At 56.2% G+C, this 13079-nt stretch overlaps 1 protein-coding gene across 1 annotated transcript in view; it reads right to left on the bottom strand.

The window, feature by feature from the left end:
• Positions 1 to 7687, bottom strand: part of ENH_00040190 (hypothetical protein, conserved) — a gene marked incomplete at both ends in the record, with an annotated part of 14419 nt that extends 6732 nt beyond the window's left edge. Inside the window, 11 exons of the mRNA XM_013585218.1 lie at positions 1958 to 2011; positions 2253 to 2436; positions 3135 to 3244; positions 3791 to 4055; positions 4291 to 4424; positions 4805 to 4949; positions 5152 to 5238; positions 5622 to 5747; positions 5920 to 5992; positions 6184 to 6314; positions 6864 to 7687. Of these exons, the coding sequence (XP_013440672.1) occupies positions 1958 to 2011; positions 2253 to 2436; positions 3135 to 3244; positions 3791 to 4055; positions 4291 to 4424; positions 4805 to 4949; positions 5152 to 5238; positions 5622 to 5747; positions 5920 to 5992; positions 6184 to 6314; positions 6864 to 7687 (2133 nt within the window). The remainder of the gene's footprint in view (positions 1 to 1957; positions 2012 to 2252; positions 2437 to 3134; positions 3245 to 3790; positions 4056 to 4290; positions 4425 to 4804; positions 4950 to 5151; positions 5239 to 5621; positions 5748 to 5919; positions 5993 to 6183; positions 6315 to 6863) is intronic.
• Between the last annotated feature and the right edge of the window lie 5392 nt (positions 7688 to 13079).

The raw sequence follows: 13079 nt of genomic DNA, 5'->3' as shown, positions 1-13079 counted from the left end.
GGGGGGGGGGGGGGCCCCCTTGGGGGGCCCCCCGGAGTGACCCTTGCGTTCCTCGCCCTTGTGGGAGCTCATCTGGGGTTTTTGTGCAGCGCAGCAGCAACTAAACCCCTTTTGTTAAAGCAAATGCATTTAATGCAACTTTTGTTGCATTAAATTTGAAAATGCGGAAAAACAAATGCGAAAAAGCTGCAGGCCGCGGCGCTTCAGCTGTCTAGACACCGCAGCCCCCAGGGGCCCCCCGAGGTCACTTCCAAGGGGCCCCCCGAGGGCCTCGCCGCGCCCAGTACCCTTTTTTTGTTTGCTGCTGCAGCAAAAGGAAATAAAATGAAATATTATTCGAAAAAAATAAATCTTTCCGCCGCAGACAGACTCCGGGGGCGGCTGCTGGGGGCCCTCCAGTGTGTTCCAGGGGCCCCCGAAAAGGCCGTTTGTCCTCCACTGCCGCGGCTTAAATCCTCAACTTTTTCAATTTGTGAATCAAATATTAAAAATAAATTAAAACTTCTTTTTTAATTGTAAATTTAGATCCCCAAAAGTGCGAGGTGACCCGGCAGCTGCTGTCCAGCCCACAAGGGAATGGGCGCGACGCTGCATCTAGCCGTCGAAAATGTTTGAAATTTGTTTAAAAAGTGCAATTAAATACTTTAAATGATTTAAATAATAATATCTAATCCATTTATACTTGTTTTAAGACAGAATCCGCGAAAAAATAATCGTCTTCGTCCAAAAACAAGCCTTGACGCACAAGTCGAAACTCTTGCAAGTTCTGAGGTGTACAGACACCCAAACCGTGGCATCGAGGGCATTCCTTGAAAAGCCCCAAAAGAGTTGCATGCACTTAAATGCCACAAATGTCATAAAATAGATCTTAATATCATAAAATGGACCATAAATATGCACCATAAATCTGGAAAATAGGTGTCTAGGGGCCCCCTCGGGCCCACTGGAACTATAGACACACCAAGTAAGCTGCTACGTAGCCACTTGGGGCCCAAGGGGCCCCCCAGGGGCCCTCAGGGGCCTTCTTTGGGGCCCTCAGGGGCTTCTTTGGGGCCCTCAAGGGCCTCATTCCCGGCGCTGAGGGACACCAGAACTGTGGGGGCCCCAACGCCGCGTCAGGGGGCCCCTAGGGCCTCCTGTGGGGGCCCCAGAGATGTCCACGGGAGCCCCCAGGGCCTGCTGGCGGGGCCTTCTCAGGGGGCCCCTAGGGCCTCCTGTGGGGGCCCCAGGGGCCTCCTTTAGGGGCCCTAGGGGCCCCAGGGCTGACTCAGGGGGCCCCTAGGGCCTCCTGTGGGGGCCCCAGGAGCCTCCTTTGGGGGCCCCCATGGCGCTGTGAGGGATTTTGTTGGGGTTTGGGGGCCCCTCAGATATCTTCGAGTTTGAGAAGAGTGTTGGGGTTTTGCTCTCTGAGTCCGCAAAGGCCGCAGCAGCCCTCACCTTCAGCAAACCCTTAAACCCTAGCAAACCCTAAACCCTAGCAAACCCTAAACCCTAGCAAACCCTAAACCCTAGCAACCCTAAACTCCAAGCAGTCTGCTCCTCCGGGCTTAGTGCAGCTCAAGCGCCCGCGAGATCTAGAGGCTGCGGGGCTGCCTTCTGCAGGCCGCGCCGCCTAGGGCTTAGCGGCTAGGGTTTAGGGTTTAGGGTTTAGGGTTTAGGGTTTGCCTGAAGCGGTCGGCCTGCTGCTGCGTGACGTGGGCTTGGGGGAGAGTGATGCACTTGAGGGCGGGGTGGGAAGCAGCGGAAAAAGGCAGCAAACAAGCCCCAGTGATTTGCATGCAGCGACTCAAATGAAAAAACTGTAATCGATTTAAATTTGCTGCAACTGCCAAAACCCCCGCGTCCGACTGCGCAGCAGCACACAGCTCCTCGCGGGCTTTCAGGCGAGGGGTCACACCGGGGGTTTAGGGTTTAGGGTTTAGGGTTTAGGGTTTAGGGTTTGGGGTTTACGGCTTACCGTCCGCGTGCCGTCTAGGCGAAGGCTCCGCAGCCGTCTGCACCCCTGGGCCACCTGCGCGCGCAGCACAGTCACTCTCCAGCCAGCCCCGCCCTAAACCCTAAACCCTAAACCCTAAACCCTAAACCCTAAACCCTAAACCCTAAACCCTGACCTTGAGCCCAGGCCTCCGCGCGTAAACCTCGAACCCTAAACCCCAGACCTGCACGCCAAGCCCGGCGCCCGCCCGCGCAGCGCGTGCGCAAACCCCCAAACCCTAAACCCTAAACCCTAAACCCTAAACCCTAAACCCTACCGCGGCGATGCCGGGGTCCGCGAGTTGGGAACACTTGGAGAGCGAAAGCCTCCGCAAAAAAGGACAAGCTGCTGCCAAAACCCTTAACCCTAAATCAGTGAGTTTGTCGTTGCGGTGCAGCGCCAACTCCTGCAGCGAAAGGCCCACGCTGCTGCTGAGCGCCAGCAAAGAGGCGTCGCTTATCCTAAGCAGCAGCAGCAGCAGCAGCAGCAGCAGCAGCAGCAGCAGCAACGGCAGCGGCAGCAGCAGCAGCGGCAGCAGAGGAGCAGCAGGAGCGGCAGCGTTGGGCGTTGTAGCAGTGGTAGAAGTGGTAGCAGCAGCAGCAGCAGCACAGCAGCAGCAGGAGAGTAACAGCAGCAGCAGCAGCAGCAGCAGCAGCAGCAGCAGCAGCAGCAGCAACAGCAGCGGGAGGACGTATAGAGTTGAGTGCAGCTTATTGCATTTGTACACTGCATGCACTTGTGTATGTTTTATGACCCGCATGCATTAATTCAAAAAAAGCAAAAAAGAAAAAAAAAGGAAAAAGGAATTTATTTGAATATAAATATAAAAAAAACACAACCTAAACCCTAGACCCTAAACCCTAAACCCTAAACCCTAAACACAAGTTTATAATATAATGCAACTTCAAGAGCCCCAGGCCCGTTAGGGCCATCAAGATGAAATTGCAGTGCCCAAACCCTAAACCCTAAACCCTAAACCCTAAACCCTAAACCCTGGAAGCTAACCCTTGAACCCTAAACCTTAAACCCTAAACACTGAAGCTTAAGCCCAAGGCTTTAAGCCCTCAACTTCAAACCCTCGGCCCTAACCTAAGCCTAAACCCTAAACCCTAAACCCTAAACCCTAAACCCTAAACCCTAAACCCTAAACCCTGATTACTTTGCGTCATTGAGCACTACAGTCTTGAGTTTGGTGCAACCCTTGAGGACTTCTCCAACACTCATGTCGTTGACTCCCCAGCAGGCTCCCAAGTTGAGGCCCGTCAAGTTCTGCGCCAAAAACCCTAAACCCTAAACCCTAAACCCTAAACCCTAAACCCTAAACCCTAAACCCTCGCAGAAAGACTGCGGCCTCGCCTGGACGCGCAAGCCCTCTTATTTTCAACAAGCACTGCGAGGGCGTTTAGAAGCCACGGATTAGGGGAACAGCAAAACCTTCTGTAAACTGCAGGGTCTAGGGTTTAGGGTTTAGGGTTTAGGGTTTAGGGTTTACGGGGCAGCAAGCGGCAACAGCAGCCAACCCAGCCTCGCTTATAGAGTGGCAGCCTTTTAGGCATAAGCTTAACAGGTTGGGGCCCTACACAACACAAACAAGCCCCAAGCCCTAAACCCCAAACCCTAAGCCCTAAACCCTAAACCCTAAACCCTAAACCCTAAACCCTAAACCCTAGACCCACATGTGGGAGAAGACCCGAGCTCCAAAAGCCGAAGCAGCATAAAGCCACAGCACCTTGCGTTTCGTTTGCTTTGCTCGCTGCGCTACCAACGGTTTAGGGTTTAGGGTTTAGGGTTTAGGGTTTAGGGTTTAGGGTTTACCAGGGCAGTGGCGAGGGTTTGGAGCCCCACATCCGAAATGTCCGAGGCCTCCAAAGAAACCTTTCTTAAATGCCAACTGTGAAACTCCTCAGAAGAGGAGCGGGGGGCCCCCCAAGACCTTTTTCTGGGGGCCCCCAGGGGGCCCCCGGGGGGCCCCCGGGGGCCCCCAGGGGCCTCCTGGGGGCCACAGGGGCCCTCTTGGGGGCCCCCCGACCCGCAGGCGTCGAGGGCCTCGTGGAGAAACGCGTCCGAGATGCCGTGCAGCCTGCCCCGCAAACCCTAAACCCTAAACCCTAAACCCTAAACCCTAAACCCTAAGCCCTAAACCCTAAACCCTAAACCCTGGGCCGCAGGCCCTCATGCAGGTCTGGGGCAGCAAAGAGTCGAAAGCCCCGCTTTCCACGGCCCGAACGACTCCGTCGAGCCCAAACCCTCCCTCCAAAACCCTAAACCCTAAACCCTAAACCCTAAACCCTAAACCCTAAACCCTAAACCCTAACCCGTTGAGCTCCAGCTCCTGCAGCTTGGAAGACAGGGACCTCGCGAGGGCCATAAAGTCAATGTCGGAAAGTACGGCGAAGGGGAGGCCGCAGCTGCGGCTTAGGGTTAGCGCCTCCAGCTGCCCTGACAAACCCTAAACCCTAAACCCTAAACCCTAAACCCTAGGGCCGAACCCCCCAGCCGGCAGGCCTTCGCAGCCCTAAACCCTGAAGCCTAAACCTCCAAGGATTTACGAGGCACGCAAACTACCCTGCCAGGCAGCAGCTAACAGCAATCCGCCCCAGCAGCCGCGAGGGTTTAGGGTTTAGGGTTTAGGGTTTAGGGTTTAGGGTTTGGGGCTACCGAGGAGTGGCCGCAGGCGGGCGAGGCCATGGGCTGTGACGAGGGGTTGCTGCAGAAAGGCAGAAAGCCTCGAGGGTCGCAAACCCTAAACCCTAATTTCGGTTTTGCAGCCGCCGCCGGGCCTCGGGCTCGCGCGAGGGTTTAGGGTTTAGGGTTTAGGGTTTGGCTTACGAGGTACGAATGGGGGCCCCCGGGGGCCCCCTGAAGGTCCTTTGGGGTTAAACCATCTGCCAATCTGAGGGTTGTGAGGGCCCCCATCCTCATGGCACAAAGGTACAGCAGCGAGTCGTTTACGGGGGCCCCCCCCAAGTTCAGCCTGCAACACAAACCCTAAACCCTAAACCCTAAACCCTAAACCCTAGATATTTTGTTCTGCGGGCTTGCCCGTGGGAGCGCCGGGCCTCGCAAAGGGGGGGCTGCGGACGCTTCAAGGCTTTGCAGCTCGACTCTGCACAGGACTAGGGTTTAGGGTTTAGGGTTTAGGGTTTAGGGTTTGGGGTTTACGGATTAGGGTTTACCGCGTGTAGCAGAAAGTGTGAAGCTTCGACCCCACTTGCTGGGCAAGGCGGAGCAAACAGCCCTCAGTGACGCCACCCACAGTCAAGCTGATCGCAAACCCTAAACCCTAAACCCTAAACCCTAAACCCTAAACCCTAAACCCTAGACCGCCAGCGCTTAACTCTGAACAATATGCCCCTCATTCAGAAAGCACCCAGAGCCTTTAAGCAGTGTTTGTTCACAAATACTGCCAGCAGCAGCAGCAGCAGCAGTAGCTGCAGCTCCAAAGGCAGCAGCAGCAGCAGCAGCAGCAGCAGCAGCTCCAAGCGACAGCAGCAGCAGTTCAAGAGGCAGCAGCAGCCGCAGCTCGTAAAGGCAGCAGCAGCCACCGCTGCAGCTACAGCAGCAGCAGCAGCATGAGAGCAGCAGCAACAGCAGCCGCAACTCCAAGCAGCAGCAGCAGCAGCAGCAGCAGCAGCAGCAGCAGCACCTGGTGAGGGTAGTTGGTGCAGCAGCAGCAACAGCTTCAGCAAGGACATCAGCCACTTGGGGCCTCCGGGCCTCCACTTGGACACTTTTCAAGTTCTTTAAAGACCGCCCCAAACCCTTGAGGGCCCTGCAAACCCCAAACCCTAAACCCTAAACCCTAAACCCTAAACCCTTGCTGCGCCCCAAAGGCAGCCGCAGCGGCGCGGAAGAAATGCCAGAGGTGGCAGCAAAGACAAAGCCGCAGACGGCGAAATTTAGGGTTTAGGGTTTAGGGTTTAGGGTTTAGGGTTTGGGCAAACCCCTCTGTAAACTTCTCTCCACCGTAGCAAATGAACCCAAAGGACTTCAAACCCTCACAACTGTCTCGCAGTGCTGCAAAAACACACAACTAGGGTTTAGGGTTTAGGGTTTAGGGTTTAGGGTTTGGGGTTTAGGGCTCGAAGCAGCAAGTTGTGGCACTCCGCGGGGCTTCCCGCACTGCGCCTCGGCAGTCCCTGCCTTCAGCGCCCACGCCTAAGGGTTTGAGGCCTAGGGTTTAGGGTTTAGGGTTTAGGGTTTAGGACCTTCAAGAAATGCGTCATCCTTAGCTTCTATTCCCGCCAAAGCAAGGGCCTCCAAGGGGGCCCCCTTGAGGGCTTGGAGGCCCCTGGGGGTTAAGAGGAATCCGTCGAGCTCCAGTGACTTGAGGCTTTTGCTGCACCAAACCCTAAACCCTAAACCCTAAACCCTAAACCCTGATCGCTAGACCCTAGCTCCTGGGCTACGAGTTCCAAGCGCCTTTACTGAGCGCAGCAATCAGCCTGAATTGCTCCACAGGGAAATGCTCTGCGAAGTGTGCAGTCAAGGGTTTAGGGTTTAGGGTTTAGAGCTTAGGGTTTAGGGTTTAGGGTTTAGGGTTTGGACTTGCCAACGCTTAATAAGGACCTCGAGCTGCTCATCCGTCGGAATAACTCGAGCTGAAATGGAACACGCATGCAGCCCCAAACCCTCAGTGATTTTGGTCTAGGGTTTGAGCCTTCCTAGGGTTTAGGGTTTAGGGTTTAGGGTTTAGGGTTTGCACTCGCCTGAGTCCCCAATAGAAGTGACGCCGGCCAGCGCTATGCAAGCTGCTTCATAGAAGACCCTGCAGAGGCAAAAACCCCAAACCCTAAACCCTAAACCCCAAACCCTAACCATTGGCCCTAAACCCTAAACCCTAAACCCTAAACCCTAAACCCTAGTCCAGAAGTGGAGTTCGACTAACTTGGAAACAAGAAGACATCTGAGATAATCTCCCAATTCTAAAAATGCCAAGGCCCCTGCCAGCTGGCTTGGAGCCAAACAAAACCCTGAAGAAGGGGGGCCCCCTTCACTGTTGGGGGCCCCTTCTGTACCCTCAGGGGGCCCCTCGACGTCCCCCGGGGCCCCCTCAGTATCCTCAGGGGGCCCCTCCGCGCCCCCGGGGGCCCCCTCTGTACCCTCAAGGGGCCCCTCTGTGCCACTAGGGGGCCCCCCCTCAGCCACAGGGGGCCCCCCTGCAGCCCCAGGGGGCCCCCCTGCAGGCCCAGGGGGCCCCCCTGCAGGCCCAGGGGGCCCCCCTTGAGAGGGCACAGCAGGCGTTGTCTCTTTTAGACCCTTTGGGGGCCCCTCAAGAGGCTCTCTGCGGGGCCTTTTAGGAGGCCCCCCAAAAGGGGTACTGGGGGGCCCCCTAGGGGCCCCCAAAACCAGCTCAGGGGGCCCCTGGAGCTCCTCTGGGGCCCCCTGAGCTTCCTGCGGGGCCCCATTTTGGGGGGCCCCTTTGGGGGCCCCTCGTAGCACTTGAGGGGCCCCATTTAAAAGCCTTTGTACCTCCAAAGGGGCCCCATCTGGGGGCCCCCGGGGCGGTTCGGCTGAACCCTTTTGCTGCTGCAGGGGGCCCCCCTCAGGGGCCCCCTGAGGGGGACCCCCGTGGGGCCCCACAGGGCTTCCCTCAGCAGCAGCAGGGGCGGGGGGCCCCCCCTCTGGGGGCCCCCCGGATGGGGGCCCCTGGGGCCCCTCAAGACCCCCGGGGCCCGGGGGCCCCTGGGGTGGCCGCGGGGGGCCCCCCATGGTGCTGCAGGGGGGCCCCCAAAGGGAATAGAGGGGCCCCTGGGGCCCCCTAGGGACCCGAGGGGCCTCAAGAAATGCTTTAGTTGGGGCTTGGGGGCCCCCCGAGGCAGGCAGGGGCCCTTGAGTTAAGGGGCCCTCGCAGGAGACGGCGAAGCCTAAACCCTAAACCCTAAACCCTAAACCCTAAACCCTAAACCCTAATATGTTTCGTCAAAGTCTCGGATTTTCAGGGAGTCTCAGGGCCTCAAAGACAGCAACAAACCCTGGCAGCTCTTGGGGGGCCCCCCGGGTGGCTAGCTGGGCCTGGGGGGCCCCCCTCTGCGTTTGTCTCCTTTTGGGGCTTTTTTCTTTTTTTTAAAAATAAAATACATTTAAAACCATTTTATAAACAAAGGGGCCCCCCGGGGGGCCCCTGGGGGCCCCCCTAGCTGCTGCGGAGGGGCCCACAGCAGCAGCAAAGTGCAAACACCGCAAAAGGGCACAGACCCACAAACTCCAGCAGCAACTACAAATGGGGGGCCCCCGGGGGCCCCAGGGGCCCCCCTGAGTATCTAACTTTGCCCTGGGGGCCCCCTGGGGTCCCCAGGGGCCCCCCCGAGCCCCAGGGGCCCCCCTTAGTTCCCAAATATGCTCAGATGGTGTCCAGGGGGCCCCCCGGGGGCCCCAGTGGGCTCCAGGGGGCCCCCCGGGGCCACAGAAGGCCTCTTTGAGTCCCTAGAAATGCCCAGGATGCCCCTGGGGCCCCCTGGGGCCCCGGGGGGCCCCAAGGGGCCCCAGGGGGCCCCAAGGGGCCCCCCAGTTAATGTTTGATATCCCGGAGGGCCTGGCTGAGACTGTGGGGCCCCCTTTTTGTTTCTTTTGTTTCGTTTAGTCCCTTAGTTGGTCACTTTTTGCTGCTTTATGCCTTTTGTGCTGCTGCAGTTGTGTTTTAAGAAAAGATATTTTCTTTTTTATTTTATTATTTTTAAAAGGGACTTTAGTGTTTTCGGAAAATGAGAAAATGGCATTTATTTGCCGAAGAGCAAAATAGGGGAAATGGACTTTTTGGCTTTTTGCAAAAAGCCTTTTATTGCGTTTTGATGGAATTTAATTTAAATTCAAAATGAAATTAAATTTAAATTCGAATGAAGTTAAATTTGAATTCAAATGAAATTAAATTTATTTTAAAATGAAATTAAATTTGTATTCAAATGAAATTAAATTTAATATTTAATGTCTTTTGCACTTCACACTCAATGCTCTGGAATTGCTGTCTTAAGAAAGATATGTAGAGTAAATAAATATATATATATATTGATGCATATATATTTGTTATTTATGAATAAATAATATGATATATTATATTGTAGTCTATTATATCACATTATATTGTATTATTCTGAATTAGAATTGTCCAAGAATTCGCTTTTTCAGAAACTTTGGGAGGTATGTACACCTGGATGCGGTGTACATACACCTGCGCTGCGCAGGCGCATGCAAGTGCTGGAGGGGATGTTTTTGTTTGACTTTTGGCCAAATAAATGGCAAATAAATATAATAAATATAACAAATGAAAATAATAAATGGGACAAATGGAACTCAAATGCATGCACAACATTTGCATGCATTCTGCAGAAGGGTGCCTACCATAATGTGCGGGTGTACATACACCCGAACTCGCTGCCCAAATGCATGCATTCCACACGCAGAAAAACTCCGTTTTTCCGCCAAAAACGCAAATAAAAAACAATAAAATATAAATATAATGCAAAAGTAATGCAAATACAATTCAAAAGCAAACGCGAGGGAAACAAAAGTCCAAAAAAGAAAAAAAAACCAGCAGCGCACGACGCCGCGAGGTGTACGTACACCTGAGACACACCCAAGCACTTGTGCGCTTTCTGCACTTCTGTATGCTTACCCATGATATATAATATATATATGTACGTTTCTATATATATATATATATATATCTATATATATATATATATACTCTCTATATACTTCTATATATATATATAATACATATACTATATATATACTATATATATATATATTTCCCATTGATGTTTTCCTTTTTCTCTTTGTCCCGCAGCTCCCTTTCTACTGTTCGCCTCTAAATCCCCTCCGCCCAAATTCATTCAAACAAAACATGCAAACAAAAGGGGTCCCAAGGGGCCCCCAAAAGTCCTTAAGGGGCCCCCAAAAGCCCCGAAGGGGCCCCCCAAAGTACCCAGGGGCCCCCAAAGTCCCCAAAGGGCCCCAAAAATTCCCCAGGGGGCCCTCCAAGTCCACCGGGGGCCTAAGTAAGTCCCCAGGGGGCCCCCAGAAATCCCCAGAGGGACTCCATAAATTCCCAGGGGCCCCCCAGAAGTACTCAGGGGGCCCCCTGAAGCACCGGGGGGGCCCCCACAAGGGTTTGGGGGCCCCCCGGCGTCTCTGCACACTGACAACGCCATAGGGCCCAGATAACCCCAAAAATGCCCCGGGGGGCCCCTCAAGAAAACCCAAAGAGCCCCCAAGGGGCCCCCAAGGGGCCCCCAAGGGGCCCCCGAGGGGCCTCCAAGGGGCCCCCAAAAGGGGTCTCAAATTCGATTATGTGGAGGCCCCCCTTTCTATGCAGCGCGCTGCTGCTGCAGCGGCAGCAGCAGGTGTCTGTACACTCCGGTGTCTGCTGCTGGGGGTCCTGGGGCCCCCCGCTGACCTGTGGGGGCCCCCCCCTCCTTTAGTACCTCTTTCGAGGCCCTTTCGGGGACTAATGGGGGGCCCCCTTCGGGTTTGGGGACTTCTTCTGTGTCTTTTGCTTCTTTTGCCAGTTTCGCTGTGAGAGCTGCCGCTGCTGCTCTCAGCTCTGTAGCTGCTGCTGCTGCTGCTGCTGCTGCTGCTGCTGCTGTTGGGGGTCGGCTGCGGCTTCATTCGGCGGGTTCCGTTGCGCCCCCTGAGGGACGGGGACCCCAGGGGGGCCCCCTGGGGGCCCCCCTGGGGGCCCCCGTGGGGGGCCCCCTGGGGCCCCTTTTTGGGAAGGTCGTTGCTGCTGCTGCTGCCATCAGGGTCACCTCTTGTGAACCCCGGGGGCCCCTCAAGAGCAGCAGCAGCAGCACGGGGCCCCAGGAGGCGGGGGCCCCCTATGCTTCTCCGTGGGGAGGAGCGAGAGGCAACAGCAGCAGCAGCAGCAGCAGCAGCAGCAGCTCCTGCTGCTGCTGCCGAGCTGCAGGGAGGCCCCGACTTCCGGGGGCCCCCCCCTGTGCGGACGGGGGGCCCCGCTGTGGGCCCCCCATCTGCTGCTGACAGTGGGAAACCAGCAGCAGCAGCAGCAGCAGCTGCAGCAGCAGCAGCAGGCGCAGCAGCAGGCTTGTCTTGCGCCTGCTGCGCCCCTGCTGCTGCAGCTCCTGCTGCTGCTGCTGCTGCTGCTGCTGCTGGGAGCGGATCCCCAAGGCCCCCCGGAGAGTCCAACAAGGGGGGCCCCTCGAGGTAGTCTGAGGGGGCCCCTGCTGCAGCATTCCGCGGAGAGCTGCATGCACTTAAAGACAGAGCTAGGGGGGCCCCTGACCCGAAGGGGGGCCCCTGGGGGGCCCCCCTGTAGCTCCACATGGGGGGGGCAAGAATGCCTGGGGAGACCAGGGCGTCTTCGGGGGCCCCAGAGCCCTGCTGCTGCTGCTGCTGCTGCTGCTGCTGCTGCTGCTGCTGCTCTATCTGCAGCACTTGCTGCTGGAAGGGGCAGCAGCACAAGTCCCGCTGCTGCAGCGGCAGCACGTCTCTGTAGGCAGTCCTCAGAATCCTCTCGAACTCGACCCGAAACAGCTCGTCCACAATGCGGCTTCAGCAGCAGCAGCAGCAGCAGCAGCAGCAGCAGCAGCAGCAGCAGCAGCAGCAGCAGAAATGAATTTGGAAGCCAAACGCAATATCTATTCTGGTAGAAAGCGAAATCGCGAAATGAACAAACACACCAACTGCAGCGACTGAGGTGTACAGAAACCTCGGCCCCGTGGCTCAACGACGCCATGCAGCAGCTCGCAAACCCTAAATTAGGGTTTAGGGTTTGGGACTAAGAGTTTGGCGCTTACTTGACGATTTGTTCAAAGGTGGGCCGCATGCGCGGGTCTGTTTCCAAGCACGCGAGCGTCAAGTTCACTAAGAAGGGGTCCTGCAGACAAACCCGCAGCACTAAACCCCAAACCCTAAACCCTAAACCCTAAACCCTAAATTCGGTTTCTGGGCTTATTCCACGCTGAGGCGTCGTGAGCGGGTGGTTTTCGCGGGGCTCTGCGTGGGCCGTCGAGCCCAAGGGTTTAGGGTTTAGGGTTTAGGGCTAGGGTTTGTACTTGGTGTTTGAAAAGATGCAGACTGGTCTTGTACTTGGGCTCCGACAAAGCCTTCCAGTCCCTAAACCCTAGCAGCCGAGCAGCAATAACTCCGAAGGCCCAAACATCCGCGGGGCGGTCGTAGGCGGCGGTGCGCTGCTCGGGGGCAATGTAGCCCTGCAGCAGCAGCAGCAGCAGCAGCAGCAGCAGCAGCAGCAGCAGCAGCAGCGGCAGCAGCGGCAGTGGTGGTGTCTTTCTGAGGTCTGCTGCTGCTGCTGCTGCTGTGCGGGTGCCCAGAGGCCCGGCGGCGGCGCGCGGGGCCGAACAGCAGTGCAGCAGCAAAAGGCAGCAACGGGACTTCCAGGGTTTAGGGTTTAGGGTCTAGGGTTTGCCAAACCCTAAACCCTAAACCCCAAGTGCACTAAAAACAGCAGCTCAAAAGACCGGCTCAGAGACGCGCCGAGCAAGGGAGCCGCACACCGCAGGCACTATAATTAGGGTTTAGGGTTTGGGGTTTAGGGTTTAGGGTTTAGGGTTTACCTCTGTGCCTGGCCCCTGAGTCATTTCGTGTTCAAAGTAGCGGTGCTCTGCCACTCGCGCGACCCCAAAGTCCGTCACCAGGGCTCTTCCATCCTGCAGCGCCAAACCCTAAACCCTAAACCCTAAACCCTAAACCCTAAACCCTTGCGCTGCCGCGGCTTGACCCCAGAGGGCTCCTTTTTCTGCTTGCAGTAGGCAAGGCATTGGCTTTGCCTTCGCTGAAGGCTCCGGCGCGCTCGCGAGCCACGCATCTAGGGTTTAGGGTTTAGGGTTTAGGGTTTAGGGTTTGGACCTTGATGAGGATGTTTGCGGGTTTGAGGTCTCTGTGCAGCAAGTGGGGTTTAGCAACGCGAGTGTGACTGCTAGAGAGTTCAGAGCGCCCCAGGCCCTCGCTAGCGCTTAGGGTTTAGGGTTTAGGGTTTAGGGTTTAGGGTTTAGGGTTTGACCTTGATGAGGATGTTTGCGGGTTTGAGGTCTCTGTGCAGCAAGTGGGGTTTAGCAGCGCGGGGCGAATGCAGGAACTGCATGGCCCTCGCAGTGTCGATCAAAACCCCCAAAATGAAATCCACTGA

This window comes from Eimeria necatrix, genomic scaffold, assembly GCF_000499385.1.
Source record: "Eimeria necatrix Houghton genomic scaffold, Enh_scaff296, whole genome shotgun sequence".
NCBI classification, from domain to species: Eukaryota; Apicomplexa; class Conoidasida; order Eucoccidiorida; family Eimeriidae; genus Eimeria; species Eimeria necatrix.
This window is presented reverse-complemented; position numbering and strand designations above follow the sequence as displayed.